This window comes from Rhynchophorus ferrugineus, unplaced genomic scaffold, assembly GCF_030347505.1.
Source record: "Rhynchophorus ferrugineus isolate W39M unplaced genomic scaffold, kcgeb_rfMv2 rfM9, whole genome shotgun sequence".
In the NCBI taxonomy this organism is placed as follows: domain Eukaryota; kingdom Metazoa; phylum Arthropoda; class Insecta; order Coleoptera; family Curculionidae; genus Rhynchophorus; species Rhynchophorus ferrugineus.
Window position 1 is genome coordinate 27,609,882 of NW_027472588.1, and position 22,531 is coordinate 27,632,412.

General features: G+C 32.0%; 1 protein-coding gene across 4 annotated transcripts in view; it reads left to right on the top strand.

Moving 5' to 3' along the window:
* Nucleotides 1–203: 203 nt before the first annotated feature.
* Nucleotides 204–22,531, top strand: part of LOC143202570 (homeotic protein spalt-major) — a 175,908-nt gene continuing 153,580 nt past the window's right edge. For 3 of the 4 annotated variants that reach the window (XM_076414174.1, XM_076414172.1, XM_076414175.1), the window contains exon 1: nucleotides 205–809. In XM_076414174.1, the coding sequence (XP_076270289.1) occupies nucleotides 683–809 (127 nt within the window). In that variant the 5' untranslated portion in view covers nucleotides 205–682. Of the gene's footprint in view, nucleotides 810–22,531 lie in introns of all 4 variants that reach the window. The other variant, XM_076414171.1, reaches the window with a different exon arrangement.

The following is a 22,531-nucleotide window of genomic DNA, read 5'->3' on the forward strand; positions in this document are numbered from 1 at the left end:
TGGAAAACAAAACGAAGAGGTGGGAGGTTATCCCGTCCCGACTCGGCACCTCTGAGGAGCCGAAAAAATGCGACTATATCGGTGATTTATGAATGTGGCGGCAAGCGATCCTCGCGCTGAATGAGCTAGTCGGTCGGCGAGTCCCCTTCCCAGGTAATCCGAGAGGGGCGGTGCTTACGGGTCCGGCCTGGCTTGTGTATCACTTAGTCAAATACCGCACGTCGGGCCACTAGCCAGCGGACCACTGCGATACCGGCTTTTCCGAAAAAAAAATCCCCATCATCACATCTAGGAGCGACCGGACCCGCTTCCATCCACCTGAAGATCGGCACCGAGGAGGGAAAGAAATCCCGACCGCGAACACGATATTTCCGAGCGCGATCCTGCCGAACGATCATCTCTCCACCATCGAAAATTGCAATACGCCAACTCGCGATCCGACCACTGCCGACGTTCGACGAGGGTGGCTCGGTTGCGCCGCCCTTATTGAGTCCCCACCATTCCCGACGGCGCCAGCTTAGATTGCATCGCGACGCTGCGGCATAGACGTCGACCGCTGCTGCTGCATCCCGTACATTGATATCATCAACAACGAGAAAAATAAAACATCATAACTGGATGATGAGTGCGCTATGTTGAGTGATCCCGAACTGTGACAGTGTCATTGTGTAGTGGGTACGACATGTCTCGCCGAAAACAAGCCAGACCGATACGACTACTGGAGGATGAAGAGAACGAGGCTGCCAGTGGCGGTATCGGACCTGGTGCCGCGGTTTCTCCAGGTTTTCCACCAGCTGCTTCCACTATCGGTAAGTCGAGGAACTTGTTTCTTCGTCTAATCTCGGACATCGCTCCAACCGTCTTCGCTGCAATTAAATATTTTCTTATGGCATCAAAACAAACCGTCTGTACAAGCCCTATTAATATATATTACATACAGTAATTCATTTTACGCATATGAATGATGATGGATAATCCAATTATCAACAATACAGTATTTACAGCGTCATAACAAGACAAATATATTAATGTTGTTGTATATGAATAACAACAGAATTTTATAATAACATCCAACATTGGTGCAATCCTCGAAGTTTATAAAATAAATAAATATAAAGCAATTTATTTTAAATTATTTTATTAAACGGACGCTAAACAAAAATATTTATAAAAATTAATGTAGTTAAAGGAGCTATACTCTTTTCTGTATGCACTATCAGACAAGTATTAAGTTATCTACTATTGACTTCTTGTGTTACATCAAATACTGATAAAATATAAATAATAAAGCTATTCGGACTTGGTACAGAGATTTATCCAGATTTTTCGCCAAATGCTGCTACTATGAATCGAGAAATGTGTTGTGAGTTGTGTTTAAATATCCTTTATGATCTAATACCACACCGATAATACCTAAATATATCATTCTTCAGAAAACAATATAATGTTTATTTACGGCATCAAATACTGATGTGAGCACTAACAATATCAAAATATTTATAATATTAAACTATGTGAAAATATTGCAATATTATTGTAAAATAAATATTTTAAATGTTGTTGTATATGAATAACAACAGAATTTTATAATAACATCCAACATTGGTGCAATCCTCGAAGTTTATTAAATACATAAAGATAAAGCAATTTATTTTGAATTATTTTATTAAACCAACGCTTAACAAAAATATTTATAAAAATTAATGTAGTTAAAGGAGTTATACTGTTTTCTGTATGCACTATCAGACAAGTATTAAGTTGTGTTACATCAAATACTGATAAAATATAAATAATAAAGCTATAAGGACTTGGTATAGAGATTTATCCAGATTTTTGCCAAATGCCGCTACTATGAATCGAGAAATGTGTTGTGAGTTTTGTTAAAATGTCTTTTATGATCTAATACCACACCGATAATACCTAAATATATCACTCTTCAGAAAACAGTATAATGTTTATTTACGGCATCAAATACTGATGTGAGTACTAACAATATCAAAATATTTATAATATCATAATAAGTAATAATAAGTAAAATAAATATTATAATTGTTGTTGTATGAGTATAACAACAAAATTGCATAATAACATCCAGAATTAAATATATAACAATTACTAACAATACCAAATTATATATAATATAAAACCATATGAAAATATTGCAATATTATTACAAAACCACTGTTTCAAATCTTGCTTTATAACAAACAACAAAATTACATAATAATATGCAGAATTAAATATATAAAGATGAAACAATTAATACAGCACTGTTGAAATTAATACAATTATTATCAACAAAAATATTTATAAAAACTAATAGTGTCAAAGGAATTATACGGTTTTTTATAATACAACACTACCATGCAAATATTAATTTATCTATTATTGACTTCCGAGTTTTGATCAAATACTGATAAAATATAAATCACGAACTAAGATACGGAGATTTATCCGGATTCTCCGCCAACAGCTGCCTCCACTCTATTTAGTTACCGTATCAAATGTTTGCAGCAATAAAAATCATTTCATTGATGATAATGGTGGTTATTAATAATACCAAAACATACATAATATAAAAACGTGAATTAAAACCAATGTTTTAAATGTTAGTTTATATGAATAACAACAAAATTTCATAGTAACATCTACAAATAATATAAGTTAAGAGAATTATATAATATTTAAAGACAATTAATTACTTATTAATTTAGTTATTAAACTGTCGCTGTCAAAAATGTATATAGTTTAGAGCTATATAGCTGTTTTTTTTAAGTTATAACTATTATTTAACTATAACACAATCATAATATTATGGATTTATTATTGAAAATTATTAGTTGTTAATTAATGATTGATATAATATTAAAAATAAAATAATAGAACATCCACTTAGTGTTAATAATTAACGTTTTTATTCAATTCAATTATATCGAAACAAGTGCCATGTTAACTAACAATCGAATAGTGCTATAAATAGTAATCAACATGTACCGTGGATACACCAAGACGTGGACATGTCAACGCATAATTCAGTTGGTCAGAACAGCCAGTATCTTTTTTTAATTCTTGTCTTCGCAAGGCGACTAGTTGGAAACCAAAATATTTTGAAAACTGTCCGACATGTAAGAAATTATGTCGGGTCGTTTTTTATACGTCGCAGGAATAGATATATAAACGCGGATTTCTGGAGATTTGTATTTAAGTTAAAATCACAATTTCCACTTGTCTCGATTTCGACGTTGTTTATTGGTGGTCGAGTCGACGGTAACAGAAAATCGATTTAATTTCATTTACATATGTTCCTTAGTATTTAGTAAATATTTATCCACAGTTGTTTATTAATAAAAATTGCAAGCAAACTGTAAGAAACTTAATTTACAAACATATTTTCGTTATATCAAATATAGTTTATAGAAAATATTTAATTTTATTCTTAATATAATTATAGATATAATTATATATAGAAAAAAATATTGTGTTAATTTTGAGATAAAAAATTATTATTAATATTAGGGATCTTTAATTTCGTGTTTTCGAAAGTATTGCGAAGAAATATAAACTCTATTAATTAAAAAAAAATTTATGGAATTTTTTAAAATTACTACCTAAAATATTCAGTGTGTATAACCATAAACTTACATATATTTATTTCCATCATCATTCAATCCACTACTACACTATAGTAAAGTTGTTTTTCAAAATAATTGATGTCATGTCATTGATGAAGTCATTGTAGACATTTATTATTCCTATTAATGAAGTAGAAGAAAAAAATCAGAAATTATTATTAAATTACTTTGGACCTGTCTTAGTTATATTCCGTTATGACACAATATTATCTAAATACCTCTTAATAGTTTTTATTTTCACTAATATGTAAATTCATGTTAAACCGGCGGTTAAAATATTATTTAAATTGATATGTTGCTATATAATTGTAGGAACAGTTATTAGTAATAAAAACAATAACAATACACATATGAAGCTTATATGACCAATAGAACAACTGAGAGAACAATATGAGAACAACTAAAATTTAAATTGAAAATATATCAAAAGTAACTTCTTTTAAACATATTAATAATTAAAAAAGTTTACATCACTATAAAGGTATATTATTAACATTTTTCTTGCAGTGTTGAGTCTTCAGATTCTAACTTCAGAAGTCTAACTTTAAGCTACATGTTTCATATTTTATAAATTTTAATGCATATTCCTCTTTAACTAAAATATAATATAACAATACAAAAGATTACCTGTGATATAAACAAAATATAACTAATTGCATATAAATAGTTAATTCTTATTTTACTCCTTTAATAACAGTATCATAGTAACTATAATCAATTCAAAACAGTAGTGACACATATGTCAATATGTGTCTATCTAAAGTTGTAAATTCTTTGTACAGTCGAACAATGTTATCCTTCTCATTTCATTTAAAAAGAGATAGAATGCTGTTAGAGAAGTTCGATCATGTAACCGAAAGAGTCTGCAAAAGTTGCCCGTTTGTCAAACGTCTGCAAAATTCTTCAAAATATTATAATTACGGTTATAAACCGGCAAATGTTGTTTTAAAGCTTTGTTTTAATAAATTGCAAATCGCTGGAGTTGTTATTAAAAACACTTTTTGCGCGTCGCAGCTGAACTGAATATTAATATGGACACGGTCACTAAAATATCTCAAAAAATTCTTCTTTATCTCAAAAAACAATATAACCTTAAATTCACCAAAAAGAAACCGTGTTTATGCGAAACAGGTGACGAATCAAGATCAGCTTGTTGTTAGCTGTCTCAGAGATCAAATATACAAAATGTAAAAAACAGTAAATAGTTTTTTTCAATCGAAATATAATTTAATATAATTGTAGAGACCGCTATGGCCCTTTAGGCCACCACGCATTCACCTACAGCAAGTTCAAAGCTTGGCAATGCGATTCCCGGCTATAAAAGACCACCACGACGTTGCACAGGCCTCAATGGAGCACAGGTGTGGTACAAGTATGTCTTGGAGGGACAACTTGAACTACTCCAAGTGTTCCAATCCAAAATAGTCCATGCGTTACTCGGAGCCCCATGGTCTATGAGGAACGTCGATACACACCTCGAATCAGGCATCCCGTTTGTGAAAAATTTCATAAACATGCTCAGTGTGAGGTTCTCCATAGGAACCTTAGAACACGATAACACCTTAATAAAATCCCTACCCGTCCACAAACCCCGGTAGTAAACAAACTACGACAGTCCCAGTCGTATCCCAGAGTCTCTGTCGCCCGCAAAATAATCATATCCCGAACCTGAAGCGACATCAACCGCAGGCTATTTGGTTTTAGCTGGCCATTCTAGTAAGCGAAAAAAAAACGTCTCACACTATTTTCTTTTTTCTACCCCCTTGTAACAGTACCACATCCACAGGGCTACCGTACTTCCTCTACCTAACCTAATAACCTATCCATTCGCCCGTCGACCACATGTATCGTTTAAAATCGCAATAAACAAGTATGTCTTCAATCAGTGTTTTTAGTTCTCGTGCATATTCCTTTCAAAAATAGTAGTGAGTGTTCGAATAAACAATCGCATCGATAGTTACACATTTCGACCGACCCACCAGACGAACATTCCTACACAATTATTTCAGAGAAAATTGTTAGCCTGGAAAGCATCCATAAAAATCCAAAACATATACAGCTATTGGAGTTTTTTATATTTACTATAATGTTAAAATAAATTATAATACATAATATTTTTGTTTCATTATTTAATTTATTTTAAAATTTTGTTATATGTTACTATGTACTCAGAGTTGCTGCGGCAACATTGCGACGTTTTGACAGGTCGCCTGTGTCACTACTGTTTTGAATAGACTATATATTTAATATAGACATAAACAGTTATACTTGATTATTAATATATTATCCTCTGGGGTTATATAAACAATCTAACTAAATTGCTCATATTTCGAAGCAAGATTTTTGTGTCATGTCGGAAAAGAAAAAAGAAGCCGTCCCACACTAATTAAACAAGACTATAATAAATATCTTTAACTAGCACCTCAATCACACCTGATAGAATCTCTAATAATAAAATGAAGCGTTATTAAACACAACCCGTAGATTTTTTCAGTGTTTTCAAACCAGAAGGGAAATGTATAAATGACAATGATCTCTGCCCAGGTGTATGTGAGAGACAACGGCCCGTTTTATGGTCACATAGTATTACTTTACATCTGGTTTTTTGATAAATTCGATTCAGCGATCGTGAGCATAACTCCGGCCTTTATCGTTCATATTTCTGCAATTGAATATGAAAATCGGTCCGGCCATACGATCTCTAAGCGTACACGAGATTGTACGGGTTAGATATAATTCAGTAAACTTTCTAGAAGTTTGTTACGGTCATCTGATATCGCACGATCGCGAAAAGGTTATGAAACCGTATTGGTTATAACTCTTGATGCCTGAATCTAATAAGAATATTTCCCAGAACAATTCCGCTCCGGAATTATATTGCCCCGTGTGTCGAGCGCAATCTACGAGGCCCGCTCTATCGATAATGGGTAGTTCTTGCTTATTTTCATTCTTCCATGAACGTCACTCCATAATAAAATGAATAAAGTTTTTTCTTCTATATTTTAAAGTCTCCTTTTACCAATGAGGGTTTATCTGGACTGGACCTACAGTTTAAGGTGGGCTTCGAACCACGGCCATCGGCATTAAGCCTACCGACTGACGAATGGCCAACTTAAAAAATCATTACAGAAGACTTGCGGTCTTACCCAGCCTGGTTACTGGCGTGACTGAGATAGGTTTCCTTGTCGGGTTTTGCACTCTTGTCTAAGGACAACCACAAATACTAAACAATCACAAACATAAATTTATGACCACGCCCCAACGTCCTGTCGCCTTTACCACTGCGTCAACCAAGCCGGCACTAATATAGTTTAGAATTATATAAATAGAAAATAATGTTATAACGTACACTATATATTCTAGAACTAGTTTTGGCGCGATAGAATAACGGCTAACCCGGCTAGGTGAAACCAAAGGACCTTGTCAAAAAACCTTCTCGTTCATCTCATTACATAACATGTTTAATTAAAGAGACTCTCAATTGTTTGTGTTTAAAAAAAATATATCCATTATTGTCTATAACATTGTTCTCCGTCTTTATTATTTATTAATTTATATTAACATAGCAAATATTTTACACGAAAAATTACCTTCCATTTTATGCGCCAATATGAGAATAGAAGATTATTATGCAAACTAACACTTACCTAATTCAATTCATTTGATACCGTCCGGCTTAGTAGAGTGGCCAAGAGTGTAGTGTGGTTGCGGCGATTTTGAGTTACCTTCTAAACTTGAATAATTTTATTTTATGTTTGTAAGTTTGTCTGTAGGACAGAATGTAAAATTCGACAAGGTTCAGCCATCTAAATCATATCAGTAACTAGGCTGGATAAGACCGTTTTGTATTAGGCCTATAAATTAGTTTTAAAGTTTTTTTATTTGAAGCTTTATTTGGAAAGTCCCGGTAGAAGTTACAGTGTGTTCTCATCGTTCAGGAAATTTACGGATTCCATTTCGAAAGAACGATGTATCTTTTGAGGCTATTCACGAATCGACTTATTTTTTGAGTGGGGTAGCACTTTCCATTTTAATATATTCAGCGGTTTTGCAACATGTGGTCGAGCGTTGCCATGCTGAAGGACATCATTGTTGTATCTTTGCTCATATTACTGCTTGGTCTATAGCGATCCCCATTGAATAATGCCTTAATTGCACGTCTTCAAATTATTTCAGCAGTCATTAACGGTCTTTATCTTCGGCGTAAATATCATCATTTTTAAAACGTCAAAACAAGTTTTCACTTGTTGAAAACGATGTAGCGTAGTTGCCATAAGCTTCGCACAGCATTCGATAACCCTTTTTCTATAAATTGAAGTAAAAAAGTCAAAGTTCCCGCAAATGCAATTTATGTGCCACACATTCAGACATTTTCAACGGACTGAAAACATTTTTTGTGTGACGCAACATGAAGTTGGTTACAAATGAACCTGTTTAGATTCAATACACACTGAAACCATCTATTGTAAAACCTTAAAAATTAATTTACAGGCCCATTCAGATAGGTAAGTTAGTCACTCGACATTCACTAACCTAGGTCTGGGAAATTGTGGTTAAAAACCTTTGTGGACGAAAGAAAGCTCGAAAATACAATTAAAATATCTTAAAATGGTTAAACTGTATAAAAAAGAATATACTTATCTTCGTTCATTAAAAATCCATTAAGTGCCAAAACTAGCAAGAAACATAACAATATTTATGCTGCATAAACAGAAGTTATATTACTATAATTTAATAAAGGATTCATTATGGTACATAATGAAAGCAATAGTTGAAAAATGTTTAAAAACGACACTTAATTTAGGATCTGAAGGTCCCTGTTAACTTATTTATATTATATTTTAAATATTTCCTCATAGCGGAAAATTTCTAAACTGTCTATTCTAAATATGGCATTTTTTTCCTTGATCTATGAAGATGTTACCGAACTACATAAGTAGACAGGCGACAGACAGTGTCGTAGTTAAGATTGTGTTAGCATTTTTTCCCCTGAAAACCTATCATTTTGTGGCACGAACGTACGTAACGCATTTGAGATATTTAAGTGAAAGTATTTGATATTTATTACGCAGAGAGACAGACGGAAATATGAAGGACGTAATATGAATGTGTTTGGATTTATGTAAAAAATAGAATTGTTGGACAGCCGAACGGTTACATTTGCTCTAATTTCGACATTCCGTTAAGTCAATCCTATGAAGCGGACGCCACTGTATCGCATAGCGACAAGGAAACGACAGTGCAGTCCATGTTTCTATTTTTTTTTTGTTCGGTTATAATTGTTGTTTATAATGGTAAACGTGAAAACAAGCTAATCTTGCTTATATATCTTCTCAGTGATTAATATATTCAATGAATTGAAAATGAACAAAGAACAATAATAATATTTTTTTAAAACAATTATCATGCATTTACTGTATCTATATTAATCATATTTAAATATCCCCTCTTTATCTTCGACAACTAACAAAATATCTGCTCATTATTTATAGAAGATTAAACAAATACCTGAACAGTCTAGCAATTCCAACTACAGTCCGAGCAAATATACAAACGATTCTGATACTAAACAATCATTAAATGATGGAGCAAAGATAACGTAATCGTTATAACATAAGTTGTTGAAATAAACGGCAGTCAAATAAATATATCTGGGGTATTGTGTTTTTCTCCTAGTTCTTCTTGAGAAATAAAATGTTATATATACACTAACAAAGTATCAGCCTACTTTAATGGTCAATTATATGATATTGCTTTTCGATATGGTTGGTATTTTAAGTAATGGAATTTCAAAAACATTCTTACAACTTTATATGATAAATAGTAGGTATTACATATAGTTCCTCATTATTATATAAATATGTGCCCTCTCTATGTCCTATATGTAAAATTTAAGAAGAAAAAAGGTATATTTTTCGTTTTAAGTTATCAGTCCGATGTGGTACTGTATTTTCAATTGTATACATATTATTTAAGAATTTCATATAGAATCCAAATGGGTTTAATAATTTCATCCTTATAAATGTTAAAAGTTCTGAATTTAATTTAAATCAACGTTCGAGAAATTCTTTCTTTTTATATATTTCAAATGTAATTTCTCGAATATTTTATGGATTTTCTAATTTATAACCTTAAATATATTCTGTATACTCTTAAATTAACTCGGTAATGATATTGCAGGATTGTTTCGATAGATATTTGGGCTCTGATTAAGCTCATCAACAGCCACAACTAGACTGTATTAACAGTAGAAATTTTTACTAATAATAATAACGATGATGTTTTCACACGATATTTTTCAGAATTAATTAACTTATAACAGGTTAATTGAAAAGTCCCCGGCCTGACATATAGATGGCGCTACTACAATTAAATCCATATGAATTATGTCTATTTATTAAAATTATTTTTTAACGAATTATTAAATCCATATTGAATGCCTATTTCAATACTTATTTTACGATTTTTTACTAAAATGCTGTTTCTAAAACCAAGTAGCAAAACCAAGTTTTCTGAGAGAGTTGTAATGTATAACTTGTGCCAACGATATAAAATAGAATAGAATATAGATTTTTTAGTTTATTAGAGTCGTATATTAAGAAGTAAGCATAAAATCTAAGATATTGCATTATTACCAAACCAGTAATAAATAAAACAATGTCCTTTTCACCGGTAGCAATCATATATTATTCATTAATCATATAATATTAGTTACAAATACAATAAAAGAAAACAAATTAAAATATTTTACTATATACTCCAGAGGTTTGTAGAATCAACTGTGTATGAACTTAAAAGGATTTTTAATAGATGGCGCTGAACAAACTTCATGTTCAGAGTCTTTCATTGTTTATGTCAGGCGCACCGAAAAATCATTACCGCTTTTTCGGGAAAAACTACACGTTTTCAATAAAATTGAAACATTTATTTATTCAAAATATTGGTCATTTGATTCTATATATCTTGCCCATCTTTCAGGCAATTTATGGATGCCATCCCAAAACAAACTGTTTGTTCTTTAAGCAAAACCATGCATCGAGTCAGTTTCTAACTTCTTCGAAATTAGTGTGAAGTTGAAAATGCTGCTCTGCAAGCGCTTGTCGCATTGATGCGTAAAGTTGATACTCGGACAGGGCAAGGTCTGGAGAGTACGGCGATAATATGACCCATTTAAGTGCTTTCAACACTTCCTTGGTCAGTATTTTTTTTTAGTCGATTTAGGCGGATCGACTGGCCAATTCAGCCAGCGATAACCATGTTTTTTTGCGTTTAGGGATTTCAACATAAATATTTATATATATATATATATATATATATATATGTATATATATATATATATATATATATATAATAAGTCAAATTATAACATTGTATAGTTAAGCCTAGCGATATTTGGAAAACCGGTAATGACTTTCCGGTATACGTGGTAATTAGGTATTATATGGTGGAATTGTCAGACATGCCTAATTAAAGGCTAAGAAATACTATAAAAGTATTTAAACAAATTAAATGGCTTTAGATTGCCTTCTATTATATTTTATCTTATTAAAGAGGACATTAAATCATCTTCATATATATAGTTTATTTGCGTTAAGCACTCGTCGAAAGTTAACAACGAGTTTATTCATTTTTTCCTCGCCTCGTTCGTTTTGTCTCCTTTTGACTTTTTCTAGAGGTCGTCCTCGAATTATAAATATTATTGGTCCATAAATTGTGCGTAATTTGTTCTTATTACGGTAATTTCAAGAGTTTATTTGTGTCGGGGACTGCGGGGAATTTGGAAAATTGAAATTCCGCGGGCGCGCATCGACATCAAACGAACCGTCTCCAACACGTATCGGCGAGATACGGTGAAAAGTCGCGCGTAGCGGAAAGGGAAAGCTTTCGAAAAACTGATACACGTGTGCGTTTCCCCCGCGACTTTTCCGCGGTTTTCCGATAAATCTCTATCGATTTGGCGCCAGACACGCCCCCATATTTAACTCAACTTTACTCTATTATTTATAGGAATAACAACAAACCTCCATTAAACTTCGAAGAGTGAGATATCACAGGCAGTAATTAGATTGAAACTCAGATAAAGGTTCTTGTTGTTATTAAGAACAAAAGTTCAATTGTAAGAATTAATAATTTTCTTATTTATTTGGTTAATTTAATAGTTTGGTTTAATCAAAATCTGCTTATTCCTTTATATTAGATTCGAAAAAATGCTTTAACTGAAAATTAATCTAATTACACATTATGGGATTTGTAATTATCGATAAAGTTTCGCACTTTTTAGTTAACCCATATCGATATTGCTCTCTGGTTAAAAAATTAAGTGGTTGGTTGACATCGAAACAAGTGATGATCAGGGGATGCTATGCTTGAACTATACGGAGGATACAACTAAGCTTGATGATCAAGGGTGATCAAAAAATGGGTACTTGGTATTGTCATGATATAAGGGTTTTCACTCGTTCTAAACAATTTTGTCGTTCATGCCTATCTCCATACTAATTTAGAGAAACCTCTTATTTCATATTATTGATGTTGGCGCATCAACTCTTACATTTATACACTCAGAATGGCGCTTGAACTCAATCTCCTTTCAACGAGGGACTAGAGGTATAGTAAGAAATGTTTCCTTCCCAGTGGTTAGATCATTTTTGAGGTCATAAAATATTACCATAATTACTATTAAAATTAATTACTTTAGAAAGGGATATTATATATAATGAATATATCAGTCCATTCATATTTTGTAGAGGTTTACTAGTTTATAGAGAAAATTGTGGAATTTCAAAAAGTATGTAAAACTAATTTTATCTTAAATATTTCGTTTTAGTCCATATTTAAAAAAAGATAATAACAAAATTATAGAATTTCTATAAACGTCAAATCTACGATCATAATGCGTTCGTTTAAATTAAGCTGTCTAGATGAACTGTTGGCTTTCCAACGAGCGTCAAGAAGTGCCGCAAAAATATTTCGATTGTTTGAGGTCAAAAAATTTGAATATTGCAATCAAGAATTACAAAATTTATCATGGATAATGTTTCCTGTTTTTGAAAACTGTTTCATTCACTAAACAGCATTCTGTAAATGTATTTTTCTGTTCGTAACTTATCATTAAAATATTCTGTGATCAAAATAACAACAAAAGTTTTCAAGTAATAGTTGCCTAAAATATCCTACGATATCTATACTAGTCCATTGATATTATATAAAGATTTAGTACTTTATAGATATTTAGTAATTGTTGAATGTTAAAAAATAAATAACAATAATTTTATCTTAGGTTTTTTTCTTAATTTCATGTTGTTTCTTGGATGAACAATAATTTAGAGCATCATTGGATTCTATAAACTCATGGCTTGTTTCTATTATTTTATATGTTTTATTTCTAACAAATTAACAACAAAACCATACACTTTCAAAAAATTAACAACCCTTAGAATCAGAATGAACCCTCTTGAAACAATATACTTAAATATTGGAGTTCATTGTTGTCTAAAATACTCTTTATCTATATTATTTCAATCACAATTTATGGAGAACTATTACGTTATCGAGAAAATAACCAGATTTCTTAGATGAAGAATTATTTTGAGCACTACTCACTTCCCCTACATAGCCAGAACCCATTGAATATTTTCTATGTTTTTATATATTTTAATTTGATATTAAATTTGTACATTCCTTTATATCTTTTATTCTTAATTACCGCCATAAATCCGTATATTTGAATGTTTCTGCGGCGCGAACTTAAATAAATCATATTCAATTATATCAATCTACTAAAACCTTATAGGATTTGTAATTATAGAAAAAGTTTCGCCATTTTTCTGGTGCCAGCCAAAATGGCATTGCTCCCTAGTTAAAAAATTAAGTGATTGACACCACTAAAACAGCTTTGCAGACGCCGAAACAAGTGGTGGTCAGAGGGTACTATGCCTGGACTATATGAAGGATGAAATGTGTACTCGTATTATTTTATAGCAGTGATTATTTCATTTCTTGCTTAGGATATATTTCCATGCTTGTCCAAAGAGATTTCTTGTTTAGATAATTTTATATTCAACATCTAGCTCCATACTAAATTAGAGCTATTTTTCATTAAAGTTGCTCTTTCCGAGTACCAACTTTGATATTTATCCACTCAAAGTAACGCTTGAACTATTTCTTTTCAACGTGCATCTAGAGATGTAACAAGAAAGGCTTCATTTAAAGTGATCAGATTATTTTTAAACTAAATAAATTTTAATTGCTGTATTTATTATCTAATTATCTTCTAATTTTTAAGAGTTGCTCCATTCATTATGCAGCTTTCTACAAATATATATTCTGTTAACAATTTGTCTGATTTATATAATTTTATATCTTATAATCTTATTCATAAAAATAATAAAGAAATAGTAGTTAAAAGTAAAGCTTGCCTAAAATGTCCAACGTTGTCTATATTATATGTTTTATAAAGATTTAATACTTTATAGACAAAACAATTGAATGTCAACATGTAAGTAAAATTAATTTTACCTTATATCTTTTGTTACCATTCCTTTTTTTTTTCTTAGATGGAAAATTATTTAAAACATTATTCACTTCTTCTATACAGTTATAGCTCTTTTTTTGGGAGGCTTAAATGTTTTATTTATAACAAAATAACTATAAAGTTATAAAATTTATAAATTATAACCTTTTAAAATTATTGAAAGTATTATTTGCTCGCTTCCTCTATATAGTCGGAACTCATTAACAATTTTCTTTATTTTTAAATATTTTATTTAAAATCCCTATATTTATACATTTGTTTCTACGGCGCGAACTTACATACGAATCATATTCAATTATTGAAACTTTACGGTGTTCTTATTTTTAATGGATCCGTTGCAATGTATAAGTTGGAAGGCAATTGTTCTCGGTAAATAATGGTTATGGCGACAGGTGGCGCGATCGCCCGTCCAGTGACAGCGTGCGCGAACCGTTTGACGGAAAAAAGAGTTATAATTGTTTCATAAAAGCAAAACCGACAGCTCACCATATTCGCTCAAAGTCATTCTTCGGAAAAATAATTTTCATACCAGGTGATTGGTTTTTGTGTTGGGGCCTGTTAAACTGTTTATGTTTCCTGTCGACGTAAACGTTTCGTTATAGGTCATCGTCGTAAAATTTGATAGTTCTTATTGTAAAGGGCACACATGTTTTTGTACTACTCCGAAGGCAATCATCATACAATTTTATTAATTAAATGTTCACTGGCCACAAAGTTACAATATATCGATTTTTAAATATTTATTTAGCATTATTTGAATACTTGGTTCACTAAAGCACATTTGGAAGAATCAAAACCGGATAACAATGCATTTGAACACTAGAAATTATCACATGAGGTTTTATTCTGTTTTGAATATATTTGTTCTATACGATCAGAACTGTTTCAATGTTTACATGCTGGAGTGAAATCACTGTCGATGGTCGGTGATAGCACAAAAATAGAAAAGAAAGTAATATATGTTGGCATTACACCGGTAAAGATATTAATTAATTGTCAGAGACAATAAGTGCTATATTATGACAATATATTTTTATTATTGCATTGTTACTAGTCTTTATCGACTAACCTAAAAATTGTTTATAATAACTTAAAACTAGTTATTTATCTAAGGGAAACCCATCAGTCCTTATACAGAAATAATGTTCACGAATTAACACTGCTATTTTTTCAGTATGTGTCCTGCTCGACCGTTATCTGAAAATTGGAATACTTGAGTCTGTTTCATGTCTCCTAGCTTTTCTCTTAATTTATTGACTTACAGTCGATATCAGTATAAATAAGAGTCCTACAGTATCTGGATGCATCGATGATATCTCTTAAAACTTTGTTCTGGTAATTTTTTATATAATTTATGTTAGTATCATTATTAAACGATACATGTTTCTATACTTCAAATCCAGTTATAAAATTTTCAATAATATTTTTCAGGAGTACTGTATTCTTCTGAAATCAAATTCCATGCTAACATATTTGACGACACTGCAGTATTGTAAAAACTGCGATTCTAAAAAAACCAAATCTTTCTAACAGATATACTCTCTGAGATATGTTCACCCTAATTAGAGGGCAATTTTTTTTTACTTCTTCAAACAAAGATCTTTTCCTTCTACTTTAGACGATCTTCGGTTACAAACACAAAATATGTGAATATATCAATATATAAAATATATATATGCAACAGCGGAACTGATGCAATTGTTGGACAATTGGAGACATAAAGATACAGCATAAAGTTTGAAATTGGTCCCTGTCAATTTTTCTTTGAGGGAATCCATCCATCTCCATGGTGGTAGTCTAAATTTTCACTGTAAGACTGGTTAGTTGGGAAGATATTCATAAGTTGATCTAACCTTCAAGAAATTGATTTATTAGCTTATTTAGGTTATATGAGGCTGCAATAAGTCAATAAACCGACTACAATAAATTACCAATACTTATCGCTACGTAACCGACGAAGTATGATAAGCTCGATATTAAATGTATCTACGAAGTTATCCAAGATTTTTCCTTACTAAATCATAGTGCGAGCAACATTAGTCAACGAGCAGGAAATCAGAAAATATACTATAAAAATATTACTCTTAACTTCTGGAGAGTAAATATTCAGGAAATACCGTACTAATCTCTTCCTAAATTGATAAATTGGTGAGTACAAAAAGCGTATCTAATAAAAGATGAGAATGAGAATTTAATTTGACCAGATGTACAACAAAGACATTAAGTTCTATTAAAAGTTATGATAATTATTAATAACTACATTAAAGCACTTAAAGAAGAAATACAAAAGCAGTCGCCATTTTTGCCAGATATTACCCCTTGCGATTGTAAGTCTTGTTTGGAAGAATAATACATGACTAATTTAAACAACACTTCCATGCTTATCAATGTACACGAAAATAAGCACATTTTCTTGAGATAAATAAATTATATATTAATGTGTGTTCTATGCAATAATGATGTTCCTTAGAGAAAGTTTTTTATCGATAATGATTGTAATACATCACGTCAACGTATACACCTTAGCGGGGTAATTCGTAAACACCTATCCTGAATTATAAAATAAGAACATGAACTTCTCTGAGTTTCGAACAGAATATCTATTAGAATATATTTATGACCTGTACCATATACCAGACCGTAAAGCTGTCGAAATATAAATCTGATTTTTTATTATCGATGAAATAAAATTAAGTGACCTAACTAAAATGATCAAGATCCAACGCCGAAGACTATCCGTTCGTTGTTTTAACGAAAGACCCGAAAGAACCCAAAACCATATCACATGACAGAATGAACGATCCGTACCTTACGGCGTACACCTGGCAGTTTTACCTTTTCTCTATTACCGTCTCCTTAAATATTCTAAACATTACGTCTCCGCCTTTCTTAAGAGCGGCTTAATATGAATATTATTTTATCAGAGATGGTATCGGGACCCGGGATTAATAGCTGCGACGGCAAAGACAAAGGTTTCAGCTCGGGGCCCAAAGGATTTTCGGTCTTCATGTCCAGAGTGATTTTGTCGTGTTGTGAGTGTGTGTGAGAGCGTCCTTGATTGGTGTTTTGTTTACTGTTGACGGGTATTTTTTAGTTTCGTTAACAGAGCCAAGCAAAATTTTAATCTTATGTGACGCCTCCGTTTATAGATTGGATTTGGGAAAAAGTTCGGAGCGTTTTTAGCAAAATTTAACAACTATTCAAATAATATGTAAATGAATGAATTTAGACTTATTAGGTGCTTTAATTAATTCTAATAATTTTTTCTCTTTAAAAAGGCATTTATTGGGAAAAAATGGTACAACATATCGGGCCTGTAAACTAATTTTAAAATTTACAACACATGATGTTACCGTGTATTAAATCGTATCGAGTGCATTTGTAACCAACTTGTTAAAGCCTCTGAGTATGTATCATTTCATGGAAGTATGAACAAAAATGTTTTCAGTGCGTTGAAAATGTCTAGTCACCGAATGCCGTGCAAAACTTATAGCAGCCATGTTCCATCGATTTCACCATGTAAGTATTGGCTTAGACGTTTTAGAAATGATTTAACACAGAAGATAAATAATAATAACCCATTCTGGATATCTGAAGCGATTTGAAGACGAGAATTTCAAGGCGCTACTCGGAACCATCAATGGGATTAATGGGGACTGTTATCGACTACAACTAATCCACTTAAGCCGAGTACTGTGCGAAAAACGGCCAGAATACAAGCACAAACAAAAAAATGTTATTCTTTAGCATGACAACTCTCGATGACAAAAGATACTTGGAAACCTTAAAACGTAAAGTGCTATCTCACCCGCCTTATTCTCCAGATCTTACTTCTTCTAATTACTGCTCGTCCCGATATATGAGTCCTGATTGGTCTGAGCAGCGCTGCACTTCTTACGAATATACAAAAAAATGGGCCAGGCCATCGATAACCTTAAAACATGCATAATTCTATCGTGATGGAATCCATATATTAGTTGAAAGATGAAAAGAGGTGGTAGCTATCAATGGACAATACTTTTAAACAAAATATATTGTATCAATTTATTACAATAACACATCAGATTTTGCAGCATGACGTCTAACGTTGTCATACAAGAGAATTACTTTGCATCTATTATTCGATATTCCTAGTTTTTTTTTTTTTGACCTAATACACAATTCGGTTTATGCAATTGACGTGGGTGGACATCTGTAAGATCTGCATTCGGTTTTAATAGCTAGTATACTACACCTTACTGATTTCACTATAGGCAGGTTATGAAGATTTCGTCTAGGCTTTTCCGGCCTAACCTGATGACTTCTTACGCTTAAGATTTTCGTACTAGACCCTCTTTTCATCGTCCCTTACAACATACCACTTGAAACTCTTCTTCTCTGGAAAATAATGAAACCGAGATTTAGTAGTTTATAGAGGAAATGTTAAGAAATAAGTAACACTAATTTTATCTTAGGTCTCTTGTCTTAATTCCATGTTTCTTCTTTGATGAAAAATTCTTTAGACCACGATTCGCTTCTATAAACTCATAGCTCGTTTTCTTTGCTTTTAAATATTTTATTTTTGATAAAATAACAACACATATTTCCTTAAATCAAGAATCTTAAATGTTTGAATTGATGGTTGTCTAAAATACTCTATATCTATATTGGTTTCTACGGCGCCGACTTACATACAAGTCATATTCAATTATTGATATCTACTTAAGCCTTATGGGATTTGAAATTATGGTTAAATTTCGCCTTTTTCTGTGATGCCAGCCAAAATAATATTACTCTCTGGTTATAAAATTAAGTGACTGATACCAATGAGACAGCTTTACAGACATCGGAACATCTGATGGTCAGGGATTGCTATGCTTGGACTTTGTGAGGGATCTGCTTGATGATCAAACGTGATCAAAAAATGAACTCTATATTGACATAATGTAAGACACATTTTGAAACGATAGAAAATGACACTTTCGGTCAATTCATGTGGTAGCACTTGTCCATTCTTTTGGATTTTCCCCAGCATACATAAACATCTTGAATCAGTTTGTTATATATAGTTAACGGTATATAGTTAACTCGGATCTTGGAATTAATTTATTTTGAACATTTTTCATCGTCCATCGTCGTCGTCTTTGCCATTGTCATAAAAATCGCTACTTAAATTGTTGAAACCAAAACCGACAAATGAGATATGATTCTAAAAGCGTTTGAATCCTTCTGTATGCAATTAATAATTCGATAATATTAACTGGGAAACTAAAAAATGTTAAACCCATCGAATTTAACAGTTAGTTTATGTTAAGTTGCTTACATTGATACTTCGCGTATTCACCAATAGATATTAGAATGCAAAGAAGCACAAAGGAGAAAAATATACAATCATTTAAATATGAATTCTACTAATAAACACAAAATTCAACAAAAAAAGTCAAACATATTACCATTAAAAGGTTATTTTAATAAAGTAATCAAAAACTAATGACTAATCAACCTGAAATAATGTGATTTTCAACGGACATATCTAACCTAAACGCGTACCTACGTAACCAAAGATAGTCAAAGATTCAAGTAAAGTATCGAAGAAGCACAGGTGCGCTAAAAGACTATTTCGGTCAATACAAGGCAGCATCATAACTGTTTTATGATGGAACGTAATAAAAAGCGCAGGCTCAGTAGTCTAATTGATGATGGATGGCCGTCGGTGGAGAACAAAGCACCATAATTTGCTGTCGATTTCTGGATATATTGACGTCAATAATTATGTGGCGGTCCCTTTTATCCCGCCAAGTTCCGTCTTTTCTTCTGTCCGGTATACCGAAGAAGGGTTTTTTTATTAAAATAATAATTCCTCAATGTTGTCATTTGACCGGTGGTCTTAAAGGCAGTTTAGTTTTTACCATCTTCGACTTGTTCGATACTCTTCAGTGAACACGACTTTTTCTTCTCTTCTCTTAATAATTTCAACTTTTACAGAAATTATATATAACTGAATTTATGTCGGCATATCAAAATTTAAACGAAATCAAATTTTAAACATTCCTGAGTCACGTTTAATAAAATCTTATATATAATCTTTCCAATTAGATAAAATAAAAATTATGTTTGAGCATTAATCGTCAACAATATCTACGTTTTATTTGAAATAAGTTAAAACTAAAGCTGAGTATTTAGTAGTACATCTTAGATATCTTATAGAAACACAGCCAAATTATACTATAATTGATGGTAAATGGATATGAAAACATTTTCTATATTAATTTTGAGTTACATTATATCATATATTATATCATTCTGTATAATATTATAATATTTAATTTGCTAAATAGCTTATAAAAATCGTAGTAACATTAACTAAGAAATATCAGCTATAACTATTTGCTAACCTTAAAAGTTTTGGCACAAAAATTAGAATGTATATCGTCTTGAAAATCCAGTTATGGTACTTTAAAGTGTCCTAAATAATTTTGAGCCAAATTAGTTGTACCAATTACTATTTCACTTAGTTCATACCAAACTGCGAAAAAAAAATCGGATGTTTTCTGCATTAATCTCTAATTGTCAACTGATAGAGGCTTATTGCAAATGTCCGTTTAAAGTGGTTTGGGCCTGACTAAGAGTAAGTCTAGTCTAGTTGGCAAAAATAATACCTAAAAAAATATGAAAAAAAAATTGATACTGAATTGATATAAATTTAGTTTTCCATTAAAATATTCTTAAATAAGTAGCGCAGATAAGGTTGGCGTTGATTGACAATCAATCCGTATTTATCTGAAGCATTTTTGGACATAGTTTAGTGGAGCTCAGGCAAAAGTATCGCAGTTCAAGCTGTAGTTACCAATGATCAAAGGATTATTTTTAATTTGAAGCTTTATTGTAAAAAATTGGTGCAATTTATTTTATTCAAAGTGTTGTCCATCGATAGACACTATTGTCTCCCACATTTTAGGCAATTTACACGAATTCCATCTCAAAGGGACGATGTATCTTTTAAAGCTATCCACGAGTCGATCCATTTGTGGTACACACACCTTCATAAGAAGTAAAGCGCTGCTCAGATATATCACGACTAATATGCCAGAACAAGTAGTAGTCGGAATCGGAAGGTCTGAAGCAGAGGGCAGGTTGTCTTGCCTTTGCTAGTATTCAGCGCAAATGCTTCAATATCGACTACAATAGCGATCCCCATTGATCTTTTCATTAGGATTTAGCAGCTTATAGCATACCACACCGAGCGGATGCCACCAAATACAGAGCATTAACTTAGAACCATAGATATTCGGCTTTATCGGTAATATTGACACCTTTCATAACCAGTAGCTATATAACACAAACAATTCTATTTTGCTGTTGAATTTCACACATAACCAAATACATGGTAATGTTTCTTGGCACAAAATATCAGTAAGCGATTGAAAGTATATATTTTGTCTCACCCAGCGATTCTGCATATTCTTCTTGCGTGTTACACGGATCATTATCGAGTAATGCCTTCAAATGCTGGTCTTGACATTTTTTGGTTGTCCAGAACACTCTTCGCCTGCGGTGTCAAAATCAGTATTTAGATATTGAAATCGATGAAGCATGGTTGCCATAAGCCTCACATAATATTCGAAGAACTTCAGCCACCTTTACCTTTAAACTAACATCAAAATTAAAGGTTCTCGCAAATGCAATTTACTACGAACTGAAAATATGTTTTGTTCACACTTCGACGAAATGACACATTATGAAAAATTAAGCTGGTAAGTGAGTCTTCAATATGATGTTGGTTACACAATAACACCATCTATTGTAAATCGTTTCAAATTAATGTCTAAGCGTAATAGATCAATAGAGGTATCAATGCTCTCAAAGAGAAATCATATTGATGAAATTGAGAATTGATGTGAGTTATCAAGTCCACTAACATTTAGGATCAAGCTACGGCTATACACCGAAGGTGGATTGAAGTAGCTCAGTTGCTCAGCTGCAGACTACTGGAATTTAGGGTTACCAAATGATAGGAAACCATTTAGAACCATTTGTTGTAAATATAAAAATAGTTTTCAATCAAATTATTTTTTGTTTTGTTTCACACACTACACATTTTATTAGTTGTTTTATATACTATGATCGTTTGATTAAACAATTAATATACCGGATCTTATTCATAAACTTAAGCTCCGCCCTTAATTTCCATTACGCGCCGTTAACATCCCTCCGCATTCCAATATAGGGTACGAATTAATAATGGTGTCTAAATTTTAATTTGCAAATATTAATAAAGTCGCCATTTTGTAATACGGGGCCCTCCCTGGGCCCGACCCTATAATAATCTCATTAAGGGGGATGATGGGGCGACAGCTCAAGCGTGAAGAGCCGACGCAAAAGGGGT